Source organism: Phascolarctos cinereus, unplaced genomic scaffold (assembly GCF_003287225.1).
Source record: "Phascolarctos cinereus isolate Bilbo 61053 unplaced genomic scaffold, phaCin_HiC Scaffold_5;HRSCAF=322, whole genome shotgun sequence".
NCBI lineage: Eukaryota > Metazoa > Chordata > Mammalia > Diprotodontia > Phascolarctidae > Phascolarctos > Phascolarctos cinereus.
In genome coordinates this window covers 142,762,138-142,783,727 of record NW_027555958.1, presented here as the reverse complement: position 1 = coordinate 142,783,727, position 21,590 = coordinate 142,762,138, and the positions used below count along the sequence as shown (strand labels likewise).

The 21,590-nt window shown below is 37.4% G+C and overlaps 1 protein-coding gene across 1 annotated transcript; it reads left to right on the top strand.

Annotated features, from left to right (window-relative positions):
* The first annotated feature begins 1,061 nt into the window (after positions 1–1,061).
* RSPH4A (radial spoke head component 4A) lies at positions 1,062–20,327 on the top strand. Its single transcript, XM_020971628.2, has 6 exons — positions 1,062–1,879; positions 5,667–5,898; positions 14,037–14,759; positions 16,720–16,885; positions 18,869–18,986; positions 19,923–20,327. The coding sequence occupies exons 1-6, from the start codon at positions 1,167–1,169 to the stop codon at positions 20,161–20,163; spliced, it is 2,193 nt and encodes a 730-aa protein (XP_020827287.1). The 5' UTR covers positions 1,062–1,166; the 3' UTR covers positions 20,164–20,327.
* The last annotated feature ends 1,263 nt before the right edge of the window (positions 20,328–21,590 follow it).

Here is a 21,590-nt window from a genome sequence, read left to right as displayed (position 1 = left end):
GGCAAATTGATCATTGGCAACTTTGGAGAATATAATTTCAGATGAATGATGATGTTGGAAGCCAGGCCACTGAGAATTAAAAAGAGAGTAAGAGGAAATGAAATAGAGGCACCAATTTTAAATGGCCTTCTCAAGGAGTTATGGGAGATCTCTCATAGAAGGGAGGAGATATGTAGGATGATAGCTAGTGTGGATGTGTGGATCAAGTGAGGGTGTTTTGAGAATGGGATCGATATGAGCATGTTTTAGGCAGTAAGGAAGCAGTCACTAGAAAGGGAGATATTGAAGGTTACTGGGAGAATGGAAATGATAGAGGAGGAAATCTCTGGAGATGGGTTGAAATGGGATCACTTGAACTTTTCATCTTCCTCTCTCCCCTCTCCTCCTTCCCCAACACAATGCTTTCTGCACATAATAGCTTAATAAGTGAGTGTTGAATGAGGAATGGCAAAGCGTGAAATATCTTACAGAAGTTTCAGTTGTCAAACTAGGAAACTGTCCCCTAACTTCCACCCAAAAACCCAGAGACTTTTGAGAGTTAATCTCTGTGGAGATGGGGATGCAATTAAGGAGCCATACTTTATTTATCCCGTTGCTAACTTTTCCACACTCTCCCCTCTTCCATCTACAACCAAGCAGCTGTGCAGTCAATAAGGGGCAGTCAATAAATTTTATGGTCTGTTCAGTCGAAATACGATGGCGATAGCACAGCTGAAACTAACCACCTCTTGTCTAGACTCAAGCCTTTACAAGTGCAGGTAAGTCCTCCATCTACATCCATCTACCCAACAAAGTTGGTATGGATGCACCAGTTATGTCTCCCAAAAGACACAGCCCAGTCATCTTTCTTCTGGGAGGGACCTATTTGTTATTTAAGATACACTGTTGGCTGATTTGGCGAGAAGGGCAGGACCACGATCAAATCATTACTGCAGTTCCCCAGGCCACTCCCCATCCCTATACATTTATCAGTCTAAGCAAAACTACGCTGTGTTTACCTTAGAGACGGCCCGCCCCTCCTCCTCGGAGGTTGCTATGGAAACGGGTCCCCAAGCCACCCGAGTCCCTGGAGCAGATCTGGCGCCCCTTGTCCTCGCGCCCCGCGAGCACCCCTTCATACAAAGACAGTACCCACAAGTCCACATCTATCGTCTCTCGCAAAAGCCATGGAAGTCTTTGCCTCCCCCAAGCCCGAGGAATCCCAAGAGGAAGATAAGCAGGAAAAACAAGAGGAGGGGGGAGCCAGGGAAGGCTGGCAGCCTGGGGAAGTTGCTCCACCTTCTTCTTCCCAGGACCCCGAACCCGAAGTAGCTGACTCCCTTAAGGAGGAAAGGGAGTCGGCACCCGAGCCCCTGTCCAGGGATGGTACCCCGCCTCAGAGCCCCGGATCTGGAGAGAGAGCCTCTGGAGCACCCTCAGCAGACGCTGCAGTTAGCCCTGCCCCTTCAGAACCAAGTTCAGAAGGTCCTCAGCTGAGGCCAGGTCCACAGGGCCTTACTTCACCTATCACACCTGAACAGGACAGTCATGCAATTTCTGTGGCTGGGGAGCCTCATCCTAGCTGTTCAGAACAAGTTCCTTATGAAAGGGAAGCAACTCTCCACTTAACTGGATCAGAGGAATCCTCCTCTTACCTTTCCCAACAACCCCAGCATCTTCCCCAGGACCTGAATCAGAACATCAATCCACCAGAAGAACAAGCAGATGCAGACAGTTTTCATCATGATGAATCCAACAGTAATTCTGATCTCAATCAGCTAGAACTTGGCCTGACGCAAAAGGGTGCACCTGAACCTGCTGCACCTAGTAAACTAGAGATTGCTGCCCAGAATGCTAAGGCATATCTGCTGAAGAAAAGTAGCAAGTCTGGCCTAAATCTGTGAGTCTTAGATACATAGAAACGATATTGAGTGATGAAAGAGGGATTTAACTAAGTAATTGGGTGTGTATGTATGGGTGTGTGTCTTCACAAGAGTCATATTAGTAAAGAAAGTGACAAAAGACTGGAAGCCCAGGATGTGTTAAATGGTGATCTGGCTAGTAGTTTGATGAAGCCTAGGCACATAGTAATAACATTTCTTTCCATAAATTAATGGTTCTCAATTATGCCTATCAATCAACAAACATTTTGTTGAATGCCTGGTTGTTTTTCATATGTAGTGAATTGAATCTGTCTACTTAAATATCAGAGACAGTAGTAGTAAAATAGCCCATTTTGTTTCTATTTAAAGAATATTCTATATTTTCACAAACCCAAAAATAGGGTAAAATAGTTAAAATATTACTTCTACTTAATTATTTAAAGCTAGAATTTGTTTAGGCTAGAGAATTACTTTTCTTATTAATTATCACTAGTTTTCCTTTTCCATAGATTTTGATAAAGAGTAAAAAACAAAACAAAACAATTCTCCTGGTCATAAAAGCATCTATCTATTCCAGGAAACAGGAAAAAGCCAGAATTGGAGACTGGCCAATGATGTAGAAGGGGCATCATTCACATTAAAAGAAAATTTAAGCATAGCCTCAAAATAAGCATCTTGATAAACATGAATAAAAATGATGCCAGTTTTTATATGCAAAAATTATCCCCAAAAAGTGAGTACTACTTATACAATGCTGAGGATAGTATCCAACATATGTAAATCTATGGAACATGAAAATCAATGGAATATAAACTCTTTGAAGTTAGAGTTTGTTTCATTTTTGTCTTTGAATCCCAGTGCCTAGTACAGTGTTTAGTACATAGTGGTTATTTAAGTAATTATAGATTAATGAAAACTCACCTTTCCTATTGGTGTCCCTTGTATATGAGAATAATGTGCTTTTTACTCTTGATACCTATTCAAGATATGCAAACTCTTTTCTTGATTTTAAAAAGTTCATTAATATAAATATCCCAAAGCATAATAGTAACCAGCATAAATAGGAAAGTAATTCATGAATAAGCAATATGGTCCTTACCATACTTTGTGTAGAAGTATATTAAGGAAGTGGATTTGTACAAAATAAAACATCTCTGCCTTAGAAAATTTGACAGTTCATTTGAGGAGAATTCATATGAAATATATATATATATATATGTATGTATGTATGTATGTATGTATGTGACACACATATAGACAGACATACATCTAGATGTGTGTGAAATATATATTTGGTCTCTATATATGCGTGTATATGCATACATACATACATGTGTGTGTGTGTGTGTGTGTGTGTGTGTGTATGTAGTCAGTAAGCATTTATTAAGCACCTATTATGTGCCAGGCATTTTCTAAGTACTGGAGATTCAAAGAAAGACAAAAGTCAGTCATTGTCATTGAGGAAATCTAATGGGGCAGACAACATGCAAACAACTATGTAAAAACAAGCTGTATACAGAACAAATAGGAGATAATTAACAGAGGAAAGGCACTAAAATTAAGGGATAGGGAAAGGCTTTCTGTAGAAGGTAGGATTTTAGCTGGGACTTGAAGCCAGAAAGCAGAGATGAGGGAGAGCATTGCAGGCATGGGGGATAGTTAAGTGAAAATGCCTGGAACTGAGAGGTGGAGTGTCTTGTTTGAGGCACAGTGAGTACTGGATGGAAGTGGAAGGTGAAAAGAGGCTAAAAAAGGGAGGGGAGGGGCTAGATTATGAAGGGCTTTGAATGCTAAAGAGAAGATATACAACATGTAAACATTCATAAATGTAAAGTATATTTTAAAAATATATAATTTCAGGAAAGAACACTCAAGAACAACTCAAGGGAACAGGAAAGTTTTCATGTAGGAATTGACACCTGATCTGAGCCTAAAAAAGAAGCTAGGGCTTCTGAGAGGCTAAGATAAAAAGCAAGAGCATGCAAACAATGGGATGGACAAAAGCATTCAGGAAAGAAATAGAATATTACATATAAGGAATTTATAGTATGGCAGTTTGGCTATAGAATATGTGAACGAGAGTAATAGGTAATAACAATGGAAAGGTAGGTGGGAGCCAGACTGTGGAAGGCTTTAAATACCAAACAGAAGAATTCATATTTTATTCTAAAGCAATTATCACTTTTGAGTACAGGAGTAACATGGCCAGACCTGTGCATTAAGAATGTCACTTTGGCTGCTGTATGGAGGATGGATCAAAGAAGGGAGACATTAGATATAGGGAGACCAAATAAGAAGCTATTGCCATAATCCAAGCAATTATCGATAAGAACCTGAACTAGTGCACTTGGTTGTGATTGCAAAGAAGGGGAGAAATGGGAAAGATATTGTGAAGGTAAAACAGCCAAGACCAGGCAAGTGAATGAGTACAAAAGATGAGAGGTATGAAAGATTGGATATGTATATTTGGGAGTCACCTGAATACAGATGATTATTGAACCAATGGGTATTAATGAGGTCACCAAGAAATAGAATGTAGAAAGAGAAGAGGATCTAGGAAAAAACCTTGCTGATCACCCTTGGTTAAAGACTTGGGCATGGATAAGGACCCAACAAAGGAAATGGAGGAGTGGTTAAACAAGTAGGTCCTCTGATCAGAAGGAAGAGGATGACAAAGTGAGATAAATAACACAAAATTTAAGTGGACTTAATTAGTATGGTTGTTTGACTTCTTTAGATGGTGAGCAGCAGCAGTCAGGTAATAGGGAAAGCAATAGTAGAAGTAAACCAAGGTTGGAAGTTGTCGAGATGTGAACAACAATAGGACAAGTGAGCAAGAGATTCAAGGATACAGTTGGCCTGGTGATCTATTGGTAGAACCAAGAGACGTAAATCAGGGAAACACTCTGGAAAGAAGTGAATCTTAAGCCATATCGTGGAAGGCAATATTATAGATACTATAAGGAGAATTAGAAATAGCTAAGGGAGATTTAAAGGCAGAAAATTATCAAGTTGAATAGCGGTGATGGAGAGCAGACTTTTTTGGCTAGAGCAAAGGATCTAAGATGATGTATAGTAGTTATGATATGGTATCAAAGAGAAGGCAGATAGTTCTGGACCTATTGAGTGACACCTTTTTCAGATGATCTCAGGTCTAGGGTTAAATTCTCACACCTGCAGGTTAAGATACTCAATTTTGTCAGTCAATGTTGAGGTAATCATTCCTTGAAGAACAGATTCATACTAAAGAAACTCTCAAAAAATTGTTATTAAAGTTATGAGCCTGGGGGACTGGAAGGATGGTGTTGCCATCTGCAGTAATAGGGAAGATAGGAGGGGTGAGTTTTCAATATGTTGAGTTTAAAATATTGCTGGACATCCAGCTTGAGATGAATGGCAATTGGAGATGGGATGAGATTGGAGGTCAGCAGAGAGACTGGAGCAGAATAAGTAGATTTGAGAATCATCAGTATAGAGATGGTAATTAAATCCATGAGAGCTGATGAAATTGGAGCAGGATAAGTAGCTGATGAGAAAACCAAATGAAGTAATATAGAGGAAGAAGTGAAGAAGGCCCAGGAAAGAACCCTGTGGCACCTATGTTAAGGTGCCTTCTCCCTCTGAAAGTGCCAGCGACTTTCTGAGGAGACAGAAGGTGTCGTCAGTGTATAAGCAATTAATATCTCAGTAAGCCTGAAAGTTTTCAGGCTTCTTGGGTGCCTGAGTCTTTGCATTTTCATCAGTTTTATTTGCTACACTTAGAAAGTCTAATGCCCTTTTCTGGAATTTTCTCTGTTTGGGTAGTTACGATCATTTTTGTGAGATACTGACTAGAATTTTAGATCAACGTCCTGAAAATGTCGTTGACATCATTGAAAATATCAGTCAAGATGTGAAAAAGGCTCACTTTAATAAGAAACTGGACACACTCCAAGATGAACATGAGGTACCTTTGGCATATGAACTAGCAGAGAAGCAAAAAGCACTTTTTCTCCAAGGAAATTTAGAAGGTGATCAAGAACAGGAAGATGAAATAGTAAGTCACTATGGTCAATTTTTTTAAATTTAAAATTCATACCTTCTGATTTCATAGTTCTCTATGAACTATTTTTACCTTTGTCTTTGTCAAGTGTTCTTCAAGTAACATTTTCCAACTTGTCTTACCTAATCATTAATTAATTAATTAACCTAAACACTAATCATTCCTTTGCTTTAGATTTCCCATTGATGCAGTTTTAGGAGTGCAGGGACCCCAAAATACCAAGGTTCAGGGCAGAGTTGTCTGGAAAGAATTCACAGACTCAAGTAGTCTTCCAGTCAAGTGGCAAAAAGTTTATTATAACACAAATAAAGGCAGGCTGAGCTCCTTTAGGGAACTTGCAACCTAACAGGAGCGATGCTAAAGCTTATATAGAAAAAGTTCAGTGAGTGTGTGCCAAGTATGCTAATTAGGTGGTGAACATACAGTTTCTGTACCTTGGGCTCAGATGTCATTCATTACTGGCATTGCCTGGAGGGGTGGGGGGGACTTCTAAGGTTCTGTATGTCTGTACATCTATGTCTGTATTTATTTCTTTGCTTATTTATTTATTTATTTTCAAATTTAAATTTTTATTTTTTCCATATGCTTTTGAGTTGAAAATTTTTCTCCCTTTTCCTCCCCCCCACCCTCCCCAAGACGGTGCACAGTCTGATATAGGCTTTACATTTACATTCCCATTAAACATATTTTCACATTAGTGAATTTGTAAGTAAAAATTAAAACCAATACAAGGAACCATCAGAAAGATGAAACAAAACTCAACAGAAGGTAAAAATAAGTGATAGTGATTCGACTTCCATAGGTCTTTCTTTGGATGTGAACAGCATCATCCATCCCGAGGCCTCTGGAAATGTCTTAGATCCTCATAATGCTGAGAAAGGTTCAGTTTAACAATCTTAGTTATTGCATAACGTGGCTGTTATTGTGTACAAAGTCCTCCTGGTTCTGCTCACTTCACTCAGCATCAGACCATGTAAGTCTTTCCAGGTTTTTCTGAAGTTAGACTGTTCATAATTTCTTATAGCACAATAGTATTCCATTACATTCATATACCACAACTTGCTCAGCTGTTCCCCAATTGATGGGTATCCTCTCAATTTCCAATTCTTTGCCACCACAAAAAGACCTGCTATGTATATTTTTGTACATGTGGGTCCTTTTCCCATTTGTTTGATCTCTTTGGGATATAGCCCTAGAAGTGCTGTTGCTGGATCAAAGGGTATGCACATTTTTGTAGCCCTTTGGGCATAGTTCCAAATTGTTCTCCAAAATGGTTGGATCATTTCACAGCTCCACCAGCAATGTACATCTATGTCTGTAACAAGATAGCCTTGGGACTTGACATCTATGACTTGATCTTTGGCTTTTATATATAGTAACTGTGAGAATCAGTACATGATAGTTCTGCTGGTACAAGATAGTCCTGTTCATACTAGGGAAATTCTACAGAGCTCAGCTTGTTCCTGTAGCAAGGAGAGATAGTTTGCTGCACTGGGTCCACTCATGAGTTATTGCTAAAGACAGGATCTTTGGCCTGGGGAGAGATAAGGGAGAGATAATGGGGTCCAAGCTCAAGCACCCCATCTCCATCAAATTTGTAAAGTTGTACTTTAACATTTTAGATTTTCTAGAGTCTCCTTATATTGTTGCCTTATCTACTTAAATGTATTTTTAAAGTATTTTGTGGCAGAGGAGAGAAGCAGCATGATATAGTAAATAAAGAGCTGGCCTTGAAGCCAGGAAACCCACTGACTGCATGATCCTGGGCAAGTGATTTAACCTTTCAGCGCTCCATGGTACTGTAACTCTGTAAGACTATAAGCTGGAAAGGAAGTACCAAATTATTCATAGAGAGAGAGATTTCTTATCTAGGAGATCTCTATATCAATGAAATCAGAGGTCCAGTTCCTACCCCTGTGGCAGGGACAATATTTTGGTCATTTTATGTAAAAATACATCAATCATATAACCTACTACAGAGAGGTTGTTGTTTTTCAGCCGTTTCAATCTTGTCCAACTCTTCATGACCCCATGTTGGGGTTTTCTTGGCAAAGATCCTGGTGTGGTTTGTCATTTCCTTCTCTAGCTCATGTTACAGATGAGGAAATTGAGGCAAACAATATTAAGTGACTTGCCCCAGTGTCTGAGGCTGGATTTGAATTCAGGTCCTCCTCACTCCAGGCCCAGTAATAGTATAATGGAAGAAACCTAAATGTGATGGATTTGAGCCTAGGTTCTTCTACCTGCTAACTATGTAATCTTGTACAAGTCAGTCAATTAGTCTTTCTTTTCTTTTTTTATTTTCTTTATTTAGAAAATAGACATGATACTTATGCTACCTATTTATAGGGTTATTGAAGAGATCAAATAAGGGAATGAGACATTATGAAAGTACTTCATAAAGTATAAAAGTGTTATGTAAATGTTATTATTTTAGTTGATGCTTAATAAATGTTTATTGTATGAACAAATGTAGAACAGTTGAAAGTCTGTCTTTAGGGGGCAGCTAGGTGGTGCAGTGGATAGAGCACTGGCCCTGAAGTCAGGAGGACCTGAGTTCAAATCTGTCCTCAGACTGAACACTTGACATTTCCTAGCTGTGTGACCTGGGGCAAGTCACTTAACCTCAATTGCCTAAAAGCAAAAAAAAAAAAAAAAGGCTGTCTTTAAATGACTGCCTTTACTTGGGCTTCCTTTGAATCCTTACCTAGACTGGCCTGCTTATATTACTCTTATATATATTTTTTCTACACAAGTTGTTAAGAGATGAGAATGTGAGATGATTTAGGAAGGGCTGACAAGACAGTGGAAAAATGAGATCCTTCTTTTACATGCTATGAGAATCTGTGAACGATTCTTCACAGATCAGAGTAAGCTAGTATGAGAGGTAAGGATAGTATACTCTAATTATTGAATATGTGTTGTAGTAACTCAGAAATTTCTGATGTGCAAATTTCCAAATAATTTCCATTATTCTATTTCCTCGCTGCCTGTGTATGTAGCATGCACTTATTATTCTATTTCCCAGATGCTTCCGTAGTAAGCTTCAATGAGACTATTCTTAGATGCCATCTTGAGCCTATCTGTTTATAAATTTGCTAGTTTAAGCAGATGCTATCCTAGAAGAATAAAAATGTCATTTATGTTCCTGGCCTTGTGGCTAATTTGAATCTTTATTTAGATTAGGGATTTTTAACCGGGGAGTAAGAGGTCTACAGAAGGCAAGATGCCTATGGATAGATTTCAGGGAGTCCATGAATTTGAATGGGGAAAATATATATTTATTTTCTCTAACTTCTCATAAAAATCCATAATTTCCTTCAGTTATTTAAAAACATGATTCTGAGAAGAGGTTGGTTCATAGACTTCACCAGACCGACAAAGGAGTTCATGACACAAAAAAAGATTAGAATCCCCTGAGTCAGATAATTCATAATTCTTCATACTCTTCTTTAATAACAATCCACCAAAATACTTACTTAATTTCTGATTAAACACTTTAATATTCTCATATTAAATGTACACTAAGATTTCTTTTAAGAACCATATTTAAGTATCTGTAATTCTCTTTATCAGCTATAAAATATCTTGAAGTATCGATGCCAAAGACTTGCTTTCTAAATGAGGCAGCATATATTCGAATGTTCTTTTGGGGTGTTACAAAATAAATATCCTTGGAGGATTCAAGATGAACTAATCTTATATATAAATTCTCAGTGGTGAAGTTCTGGTTAGCATATTTGCATATAATATATATTTTAGTGGGAGAAAAGAAGACGGATTTGTGATTCCATTGGTACTAGGAACCTCTGTTTAATTCCCCTGTGCCTTGTCTGTGATTTATAGTTTGAGAAAACTGGATGGGATACTGAGAAGTTAAGCAATTTACTCAGGCTCACATAGGTAATATTTATCAGAGAGAGGACTTGAATCCAGGTCTTCCTGACTACAAGGTTTTTTTTTTTATCCATTATGCTATGCTGCCTTTCATGTAACAATAAAACTTTATATTTATATTACATTAGAAATTACAAAGTACTTTCATATATTGTATCATATTAAATCTTCATTACAATTCATTGCAATAGGAAATATTATTATCCTCATTATACAGGTAAAGAAATTGAGATGAAGGTTATTACTGAGTTAAGTTCATATGACTAGTATATGGCAACACTAGAAATTGAATCAGTCCATTACTATGTCTTTGGAGAAGGTTCCAATGTTCTTTCCATTAAACCATGCTATTGGGATGTTTATTTGTTGGCAATCTTCAAATCTCAATACTATTATTACTTCCTTTGTCTCCTCTCTCTATGTGTATGTGTGTGTGTGTGTGTGTGTGTGTATGCAGGGCACAAGCATTGGAGGGGCAAGGGAGAGTATAAAGAGACAGGCTTACTTGGAATAGAAAGAGTACAAAGCCATATTAGGTAAAATGGTGTCCAATTTTGGAGGACTTTGGATGCTTGACTTGATCTGATGATAATTTTCATTCCCTTATTCATTAATGACTTATAGAATGCTTTCTAGTGCTTTGAAGGACACAAAAAAGGAATAACCATTAATGTAGTTGCAGATTTGGTAGTAGATGCATGACTGAATCCAAAAAGTAGTCATAGAATTATAGATTCTCAGAGGCCTAGTCCAACCAACACCTTAATGGGAATTATCATTACAATGGTCCCCAAAAGTGATAGCCTCTGCTTGAAGACCTCCAGTGAGGAGGAACCCACTGCCTCCCAAGGCAGCCCATCCTACTTTTAGATAGTTCTAATTGCTAGGAAGCTATTTGAAACAACAAGCCTAAATCTGCCCCTCCTCAACTTCCATAGATAGCAATCAGTTCTGCTCTCTGGAGCCAAGCAAAACAAGCCTAGTATCTCTTCCATATGACAGCTCTTGAAATACCAGAGGACAATTAGCCTACCACTGTTCACATGGACTATTTGTGCCCGACCTGTGCTAGGTAGAGCCCTCTGAACTCATATTGTTCTGACTGGCCACAGTCATACATACTGTAACTTGACTCTAATGTAATGATGCTATTTTGGTCCTCTACGAGAATGAAGGGCAACAATCAATCAATCATTCTAAGCCAAAGAAGGCTACTTGTTCTGTATATGCCCTGTTCAATTCTCCAACTCTGTTCCTTTTCAAAAACTGTTTCAAGTGCCTGGAATGCACTCCCTTTTCTCCTCTGTTCCTTACGATCCCTGACTTTGTCACAGGCTCCGAACAAGTGCCACCTGCTACATGAAATGTGAAAAATTACATCTTAATGTAATTACACCCTTATGAAGTATAAAAAATCATGCCTGTAGGAATCCTTTCCTGATCCTTGCAGGTGGCAGAGCTCTTGACCCCTTCCCCCACAGACTCCATATGAATTTTTATTTACTTTGTATGTATTTTATATTACTAGTTTGTGTACATATTGCCCTCCCCCATGTAGAAAGTAAACTCTTATGACTAAAAGTTGTTTTTCTTTTTGTCTTTGTGTTCCTAGTGAATAGTACACAACAGACACTTAATTTGTTGTTCAGTCATGTCCGACTCTTCATGACCCCATTTGGGGTTTTCTTTCAAAGATATTGGAGTGGTTTGCCCTTTCCTTCTCTAGCCTACTTTACAGATGAGGAAACTGAGGCAAACAGGGTTAAGTGACTTGCCCAGGGTCACATAGCTGTGAAGTGTCTGAGGCCAGATTTGAACTCAGGAAGATGAGACGTTCTGACTCCAGGCCTAGCATTCTATCTACTGTGCCACCTAGTTGCTCCTAGACAATTGATAAATGCTTCTTATTTTAAACATGGTATAGTCCCAGTCCTTATCATCCTGGTCACCCTCCTCAGGATGCTCATCAGCTTAACAATGTCCTTCCTAAAATGTGGCACCTAGAACTTAGTACAATGTCCTAGATGCAGTCAGATCAAGATAGAGAACAGTGGAAACATCACATCCCTCATTCTGAACCTTAGGAATCTCTTAACATAACCTATGATCATGTTAGCATTTTTGGCTACCATATTGCACACTCTCTTTTTGAAAGCTGGCACACTTTAAGTTTGTAGCCCATGAACAAAAACTCAGGCCTTTTTCAGATAAACTGTTGTCTCCCATGTAACTCACTAGTACATTTTTATGGGCCCACAGGTAGGACATTATACTTGTTAAATTTCATTTTCTTAGATTCATCCCATGATTCTAGCCTATTGAGATCTTTTTGCCTCCTGATTTTCATCCAATATTTTGGGTATTCATCCCAGCTACATGTAGCCTATAAATTTGATATCATTACCCAAGGCTATGATAAAAAGAAAGAACAGAACAGGACCAAAGATAGATATTCCACTTGTGATCTCCCTCCAAGTTATAATCAAGCCTTTACTGACTACTCTCTGCATGAATCCAGTCATTCAATTAGTTCTTTCGTAATTAATTGTATGTTCATTTAGTTCACATCTTTTCTACTAGTTAACAAGGGAGATTATCTATTCTCTTTTTTGTTTTTTTTTTATTTTCTTCCTTCTCTTTCTTCCTTCTTCTATTTCTTTTTCTCTTTCTTCCTTCTCTGTCTCTCTGTCTGCCTCTGTCTCTCTCTCTTTGTCTCTCTGTCTCTCTGTCTCTGTCTCTGTCTCTCTCTCTCTCTCTCTCTCTCTCTCTCTCTCTCTCTCTCTCTCTCTCTCTCTCTCTCTCTCTCTCTCTCTCTCTATTTCCCCTAGGCTAGAAATGCAGGACCTGCTGGTCAGTATGGAAGCTTTAACTTGTGTTGTTTTTCCAACCTGAACCAGTTTGCCCCTTCTAAACAGCCTGGTGGCCTGACACTCCCAGGGACTCACCATATTGGTGTCAGACTTATTGAAGACACCTGATCAGCTTTAGCCCTACTGCAGCTCAGAACCCCCAACTTAAAATGATTCATCAGCTTCAGCCTCCCTTAGAAGCAAGGATTATGACACAAGTGTATGGCACCATGCCCGACAATGAGAGAGAGTTTTTCAAATGCTTTCTTGAAATCTAGATGTGCTGTGTCTATGATATTCCTCTAAGTCTTGTAAAAGAAGGAAATGAAGTTAGTCTGGTATGATTTATTTATTAATGGGTCAATAAATACAAAATGTTTATTGGTAGAGGAAGTTCCTTACCAGGACTTCTCGATAGCCATGAAATCACAGGTCCAGTCCAAATACGATGTAAGATGGTACATCTGGGTCTGTCATCTGAGGACCAATCCATAAGTATAGAAAGGCTCATCAACTTAGTCACAAATTGATGAATTTTTATGCCACAGCCACTCACAAAGACTATTACTTGAGTATACAAGAGTTGTGATCTGTGTCCCTGCAAGGGAATACCTATAAGAAGTCAGAAATCCTTGAAATAGTAAAGTAAGTATAAGATGATAGGATAAAAGCCTCATATGTTAGTAATAAAAGAGAATGTAAAATAAAGAAGTGATAAAGATGTTACTGAGCCAGGGACTCATCCCTACAGGATGATATTCAGCTGGGTCTCAAAAGAATTGAGAAGATAAACTGACTGCGAGGTTGGTGGAACAGTATTGTGGGTGTGAGCAATAACATGAACAAAGGTACTGTGATCAGAATTAGTAAAGCATTCAAGGGAATGCAGGTGAAGAAAGGAATATAAATAGATTCTTGTGTTCAGTGGTGTGCAGGAGCTAGTTCTATTGGCTTGTGAGAGATGATAAATTTTCAGTGTGAGAATATTACCTTAGAAATAGACAATTGCTATAAATCAGGGCTTGATTTATAGTTTTGTTGATTTTCTAGACTTAAGAAAGTGTTAATAATATAGACTAAATTGAAAAATGTGCGTGCATACATTTTCCCCCTAGAGAGCCTTGTTAAACATTTATTAGCATACTCCTGTATTGCTCGATAAACACTGCTTGAGTTCATCAGAAATGCAGTAAAAGGCTCAAGGAATGAAGCTATTACCAGACTGGAGGACTGGTGCCTGCATGATAATAATAATGACAATAATTAATAGTAATAATAATAACTGACATTCATATAACACTTTAAGGTTTGCAACATCCATTACCCCATTTAAGTTTTGCAACACCCCTGCTTGTATTTGACATTCTAATGTATTTCTCTCTTAAGGCAGAAACCCCTTTTCCAAATATAATGGAATCAGCTTTCTATTTTGAACAAGCCGGAGTTGGGTTGAGTACAGATGAAACCTACCGCATTTTTCTTGCCCTCAAACAGCTCACTGACACACAACCAATACACACATGCCGCTTCTGGGGGAAAATCTTGGGTCTAGAGATGAATTACATTGTGGCTGAAGTGGAATTCCGTGAAGGGGAAGATGAAGAGGAGATAGAAGAGGAAGATAACATTGAAGAAAGTGAGGCAGATGAAGATGAGGAAGATGAATTACCTAAGTCTTCTTACAAGAGCCCACAAGTGATACCAAAAGAAGAAAACAGAACAGGTGCCAACAAATATACCTACTTTGTGTGCAATGAGCCTGGAAGGCCTTGGGTAAGGTTACCATCAGTGACACCAGCACAAATTGTTATTGCAAGGAACATCAAGAAATATTTCACTGGACGATTAGATGCTCCTATCATGAGTTATCCCCCCTTTCCGGGAAACGAGAGTAATTACTTGCGGGCACAAATTGCTCGAATTTCAGCAGGAACTCACATTAGCCCTCTTGGTTTCTATCATTTTGGAGAAGAAGGTGAAGAGGAAGAAGAGGTAGAAGGGGGACAGGATAATTATGAGAAAAATCCTGATTTTGAAGGCATCCAAGTCACTGAGCTAGTAGAATCCCTGTCCAACTGGGTTCATCATGTGCAACATATTCTACCTCAGGTATGCTCCTTGCAGTTCTCAATCTATCAATCAGTCATTATTTATTTACTTTCTACTATGTGGGAGACAAGTATAAGATAATAGTCCCTTAAGCAGTTTACAATTTAGTGAAAGCGCTTTATAAGGAACAAAAATATCAACTAAAAATACAAGTCAGAATGCCAAATAAACGTCATCAATTAGAAACTTTCAAACTGTGGAGGAAGAAGGGAAATAAGCATTTGTTAATAACTGCTATGTTCCAAGCATTGTACTAAGTGCTTTATAAATATTATCTCAGAGGCAGCTAGGTGGTGCAGTGGATAGAGCACCAGCCCTGAAGTCAGGAGGACCTGAGTTCAAATACAACCTCAGACCAAACACTTGACACTTACTAGCTGTGTGACCCTGGACCCTGTGGACCCTGCCTAAAAATAAATGAATATTATCTCGTTTGATTTTTTTTCCTCCTTGAGAGAGATACTATTATTATGCCCATTTTACAGTTAGGGAAACTAAGGCAGATAGAAGTTATTTGCCCAGGGTCACACAGCTAACAGGTCTGAGGACAAATCTGAATTTAACTCTTCTCGACCCCAGGGATAGTATAGGGATCCATCATGCCACCTAACTACCTCAAGTGTGCCACTTGCTAGTAGTGTTCTGTGAACTACTTCAAATAAAGTAGGATTTAGGTGAGTTTGGGAAATTACCTTTTTTTTCATATTTTAATTTTATGGAAGCATATTATTTTTAGGATCTTGTTCCTGTTCTTTGAATCACATTCCTATTTCACCATAGTGGTACACTTATTCCCAAGTGTATTCAAAAACTATGTCAGAGAACATATAATTATTGCCAGTTGTACGTTGAAAGCATACTACAATTATTTTAGCATAACCCACAGAAGGAAAAACAAAAAAAGATAATGAATTACATAAAAGAAAAGTGAGAAACTACAGCTTTCACTATAGCTATCCCCATCTCATCTTATCTTTTCTCATATCTTCTCATTTATTCTCTTCTCTTTCTTTCCTCTTCTCCTTTCCTTTCTTTCTTCTCTCTGCCCCCACTTCCCTCTCTCTCCCCTCTTTTTCACTGTGTCAAGATGAGGAATACCACATGGAGAAATTACATCAAACAAAGATTGGCACCTGTTCTACAACACATTTTTTTGGAGAGTTCACTGGGATGCTAAGATTTTAAATAACTTATCTAGAGTCACAAAGCCAGTAGGTACCAAAAGCAGAATGTACCTTTGACACATTACAAAATTATTGTCTTAATATTTACTCGTTTATTCTTATTATATCATTTCTAATGACCTCTTCATGCGGATCATTGATGATAAAATGGTTAAAAATACAGGGTATCTCAAAAGTCATATATACATATATATATATGTAAATATGTAATATATATATATGCACACATATACATATATAGAGCATTAATCACTAAAACTGCACTAAGATTTTTGGGATAACATACATATAGAAATACACATACACACACACACATTCCTTGACTTCAGGAGGTTTGAAAATCACTGTAAAACAAGAATAGAAACAATAGTTACAATCTACTTTTGTTTGAGTTATCTGTACAGTTGAATAACATTCCTCTTCAAAGTATGATTTTTACTAGAATTATCGTAATTTAATTAGGTCTGTTTTAACATAAGCTTGTTTGTAGTGCTGCAGAAGTAATATTGGGCTTCCCATCGAAGAACCTGACTTTGAGCTCTAGCTTCAGCTTTTACTAGTTACGTGATGAGCAGCAAGTCACAGCTCTTTGAGTCTCCAGTTTCCTTATCTGAAAAATGGGAATAATAATTCTTGCACTATTTGCCTCACAGAGTTACTATTAGGAAATGATAAATTCTAAAATGTATCATAATAGTTGTGAATTATTATTATTATCACAGAACTGCTATCATAGATTGAAGATTCTTATTAGCCTTCTCACTTTTGTTCCATAGGGCCGGTGTAACTGGTTTAACCCCATACAAAAAAATGAAGTAGGGGAAGAGGAAGAGGAAGAGGAAGAAGTTGAAGATGAAGAAGTAGAAGAAAAAAGAGAGGAGTCAGATAACATTGAACAAGAAACGGGGCCACCTCTTTTGACTCCAATCTCTGAAGATTTAGGTATTTTTATACACACATGGCTTCATAATTATAAAAATACTGTAAAATATCTAGAATACACACATATGATACATGCACGTGCATATACACACACACAAAGAGATATTAGCCCTTGAAAAGTAAAGTGCCAGCATTCTCACCTTTTTTCTGTCATAGCTTGAGGTGAAGTGGAAGGAGCACTGGATGTGGAGTTAGGTGATCCAGATGTGAAACCCCTCTTTTGCCACTTATTAACTATATGACTTTAGACAAGTTATTTAGCTTCTCTGGGATTCAGTTTTTTCACCTGAAAAATGGATAATAATTGCATCACCTCCCTCACAGGGTAGTTGCATGGCTTGGTATAAAGTATTTTAAAGTAACCATAAGGCACTATATAAATTTTTAGTTATTATTTTCTTCTGAGGTACCTGGGCTGCAATGGGAGATTGGAATGCAGCAAAGCTTTGTTGACTGATGACTGGTTAGAATCATGAAAAAGTTGTATTAGATGTGGTTCTCACAAATGTCTCATAGGGATGAGAATTGGCCCATGTGGCACCTTTGGTATGCATGGTATAGGTTGTCAACTCAATAAAGTACAGAATACGTTTGCATATTTTTACATAGTACTGCCTTAGTCCAGACCCATATAACCTCTCCTCTATGCTATTGCAACAGCCTCCTAATTGGTTTTCCCTCCTCAAGCTTCTCTTCTTACTAGTCCATCATCTACACTGTTGCCAATTTTCTGCTCAGTAAATTCCCATGGTTTCTTATTACCTCCAAGGTCAATTATAAACTCCTCTGTTTGGCGTCCAAACCTCTTCATAACTGGGCTGCAACCTACTTTTCAAGGCTTGTTATATGCTACTACTTTTCACATTTGCCATGGTCCAGGCAAACTGGCCTTCTTGCTGTTCCATACACACCATTACCCCATTTTCTGTCTCTGTGCCTTTGTAAAGTCCTTCATGCCTATAATGGCACTCCTTCATCTCTTCCTATAGAATTCAAACTTGTCTTCAAATGTCAATTCAAACAACACCTCCTACGTGAAGCCTCTCCTAATCCCTCCTTGGCTGTTAGTGCTACCCTCCTCCCTACCCCCACTCCCACCCTCAAATCTTATATTTACTCTCTCTCTTTCTCTCTCCATATATATATATATATATATATATATGTATATATATATATATTATATATATATATATATATATATTATATATATATATGTATATATATATATATGTATATATATATATATATGTGTGTGTGTGTGTGTGTGTGTGTGTATGTGTATATATATATATATATATACATATACATACACACATACATATATATGTGTATATGTCTGTGTGTGTATATGTATATATGTGTGCGTATACACGTTATCGCCCCTGATAGAAACTCTGTAAGTATAGGAACTAGAAACTCTGTAAGGATAGGAACTGTTTAACTATTGTCTTTACATCCTCAGCATCTTAGTACAATACCTGGCACATAGTAGGCACTTAATAAATGTTTGTTGGTTGATTCATAATATTGACTTTTAGATTTCTAACACATTTCTCATCATTTTTATATTTATTCTTCCTTTGTTTTTGTTTACTACTTAATGTAGATTTGGAGTCAGTGGCCTTTGCTTTCATTTATAGGACTTGACCTCTTATTTAATAGCTCCTGACCTTAAGCAATTGTTCTCCTGCTTCTGTCTCATCTTGCCTCATGTATTTTAGCAGATTTGTGGAAAATGAGATGTTATATCTATCCATAATGCACATCCTACATGTGCCTAAGAGTTAAAAACATTATTTGGGGAGGGCCAGGACTATGATTTCTTAGGTATAGAAAATTAATTATATGGAAACTCCCTCCAACAATGGCATTAGCAAATTGTCTGTAACTTATGGTCTTAGTTTGATTTTTCTTCTCTTTCCACTATTCAGTTTTGGCTGTCAAAAGTAAAAATTATCTATCTTATCTATCTTTGGTTTACAGAAATTCAGAACATACCTCCTTGGACAGCCCAGTTATCTTCAAATTTGATTCCTCAATATGCTATTGCATTCCTTCGATCTAACCTTTGGCTTGGAGCATATGTCTTTTCTGATGGCAAGTAAGTACTGACAGCTGTACAGTCATTATAAGATACCCCTTAATAATTTACAAAGATTTTACACAATATCCAGACCCTAAGGAAAACAAAGCAGATAATGTAGGAAATTATCAGAATAATTCAATCACCTTTCTCTGTCACAGTCATCCTCTGAATGTATTGAGACCAAAAATTCTCCACCTTGTCAAATTCTCTTGTTAATTGCTTCTATTATTCACTTTATTTTTCTAGTGAAGGAAAATCTAAATAGTACTTAAATCATTTTACATTTAGGGTTTTGTTTTTTTTCATTGGCATGGGATGAGGGATCTATAATGGGTAAGGGAAGACTCTGCTAATTTATTTAACTTGTAGTTAAGATATAAATGAAGGGAATTATGATCAAAAGGAGAATAAATGTCCTTTTCCCTACTTAGAACATATACCTTTACTACTCTTTCCTAATGACTTTACCAACACACAGCCAAGACTTTGAGAAGACTAATGGAATCTTTCAGTTTAGCTATGAGAATATTTAGTTAAATGATCTCTTTAAACAACATTTAAAAGTCACAAAAAATGTAAATGACAAATCGTATTTTGTGAACCAAGAAATTCCTGGGGAAATTAAGACTAGATATTAAAGATATTGAAACAGATCTTTAACATCTAGTTTTAATTTTCCTGGGATTTCCTTGGTTCACAAAAGCCCTTTATTTATGTTCCAGATATAATTATTACTAATATTGACAGCCATCAGCTTTAGTACTTATAGTAAGGAAGTTTCCTCTGATAGGATAGATCCTGAGGGACATTTCACCTCTACCATTTCTAACTGAAGTTGTGTTTAGGGCTACAGAAATGTAAACCTCTCCAATGTTTGTTCATTGTTATAACCCATTCAGGTTTTATTTTTCTTTCTAAAAACTTACATGGTAATCATCCTTTTGTTTACAGAAAGTTTGAGAATCTTTACATAGGTTGGGGTCATAAATACAGTCCAGACAATTATACACCTCCACTTCCACCGCTTGTTCAACCAGAGTACCCCAGGAGGATAGAAATCATGGAGATGGATGACCCCACTGTGGATGAGGAGCAGGCTTTTCAGGTTGCCCAAGAGAAAGCTTTATTTGAATCTGAAAAAATTGAAGAGACTGAAGAAGAAGATGATGATGATGAAGATGAAGATGACTAATAATAATGGAAAAATGAACTTAGTACCTCATAAATAGGTGCTTTGGGGATACATGTGTGAGTGATAATAGCAACTAATCATGTTCAGGAATGCAATTCCTTGAAGATATGAAATTTGATGTTTCATATATGAAGCTCTTATATGGTTCTGGACAGGTATGTAAATAGAAGGATAAAAGTAGCAACGCTGGTACTTTATATCACTATAAAAAATGCTTACATATTAGTAAGAGCGGTATGGAATAGAAAGTTAGGAAAATCTTAGCTTGACCACTAACTGGCTGTGTAATCTGGGGCAAGTTACTCAGCCTCTCTGTGCTTCCCCACCACCCAACTCCCATCATCTATAAGTGCTAACTAATTCTAAAATTTTATGATCCTAAATTCAATTATGCTTTAGAAAATGGTCGATTTAGAGGTCAATTTGACTTAGGCCATATTTTGTTTTGAGAAAAATTATTTTAAAATCCTAAATTTTGATATTTTTATCCCAAGACATACATAATACTATGTACATAATACTACATACATAATACATAATTAACTATGTGAAAGACACATGGCCCTCAACAGTCCTTTACTATGTGAGAAAGAGAATGAAAGAAGATATATGGAAAACTTTTTAAATTCTTCAGGAAAAAGCATTATATAGATCACAGGTTCCCAACCTACAGTCCACACACAGACTATAGATTTCAGGAGCCTTAAAACTTGGATAAGGAAAAAATGTCATCATAATTTTTATTAACTTTTAACTAAAATGTAGCATTTCTTTCAATTATTTAAAACCATTATTCTGAGAATGGGTCCCTAGGCACCAGACTGCCAAAAAAGGTCTATGGTACAAGAACAGTTATTAAGTCCTGATGTAGATCCAGAAACATCAATACTATTGCTATGTAATTAAGAATTGAGGGCAGCTAGTTGGTACAGTGGATAGAGTACCAGTCCTGGAGTCAGGAGGACCTGACTTCAAATCCGGCCTCAGACACATAACACTTACTGGCTGAGTGACCCTGAGCAAGTCACTTAACCCCAATTGCCTCACAAAAAAAAAAGCAGCAAACAAACAAACAAACAAAAACCAACAAAGAATTGAAACAAAATCTCCTTCTATAAAAAAGCAAAATAAGCCAAGAAGAGTCATGTTCAAGTTCTGCTGATGATACACACTGGTTGTGTGACCTCTGGGCAAATCACCTAAAAATCTCAGCACTCAAGACAAAGATTGTAAGTTGTATAGAAGGTGTTGACCTGCATTGGAAGAGAGAGTTTCCTCAGCAAAACCTCCCATTCCAATGTAATACAGGTCTAGTCTCTGTCTATATCCTTATTGAACCTCATTGCTCTTGTAATCATTGTCAGCTTACAAGTGGGAGATAAATTTCCATGAGAGCATATTCCAGGTCTTGATCTCCCAGTGTTAGT

Bases quoted from the DNA above. Each gene is read 5' to 3' on its own strand.
- RSPH4A (XM_020971628.2), top strand. From the start codon at position 1,167: ATGGAAGTCTTTGCCTCCCCCAAGCCCGAGGAATCCCAAGAGGAAGAT. The intron at 5,899-14,036 runs GTAAGTCACTAT...TTCTCTCTTAAG, and splicing joins AAGAACAGGAAGATGAAATA to GCAGAAACCCCTTTTCCAAA. The intron at 14,760-16,719 runs GTATGCTCCTTG...TTTGTTCCATAG, and splicing joins TGCAACATATTCTACCTCAG to GGCCGGTGTAACTGGTTTAA.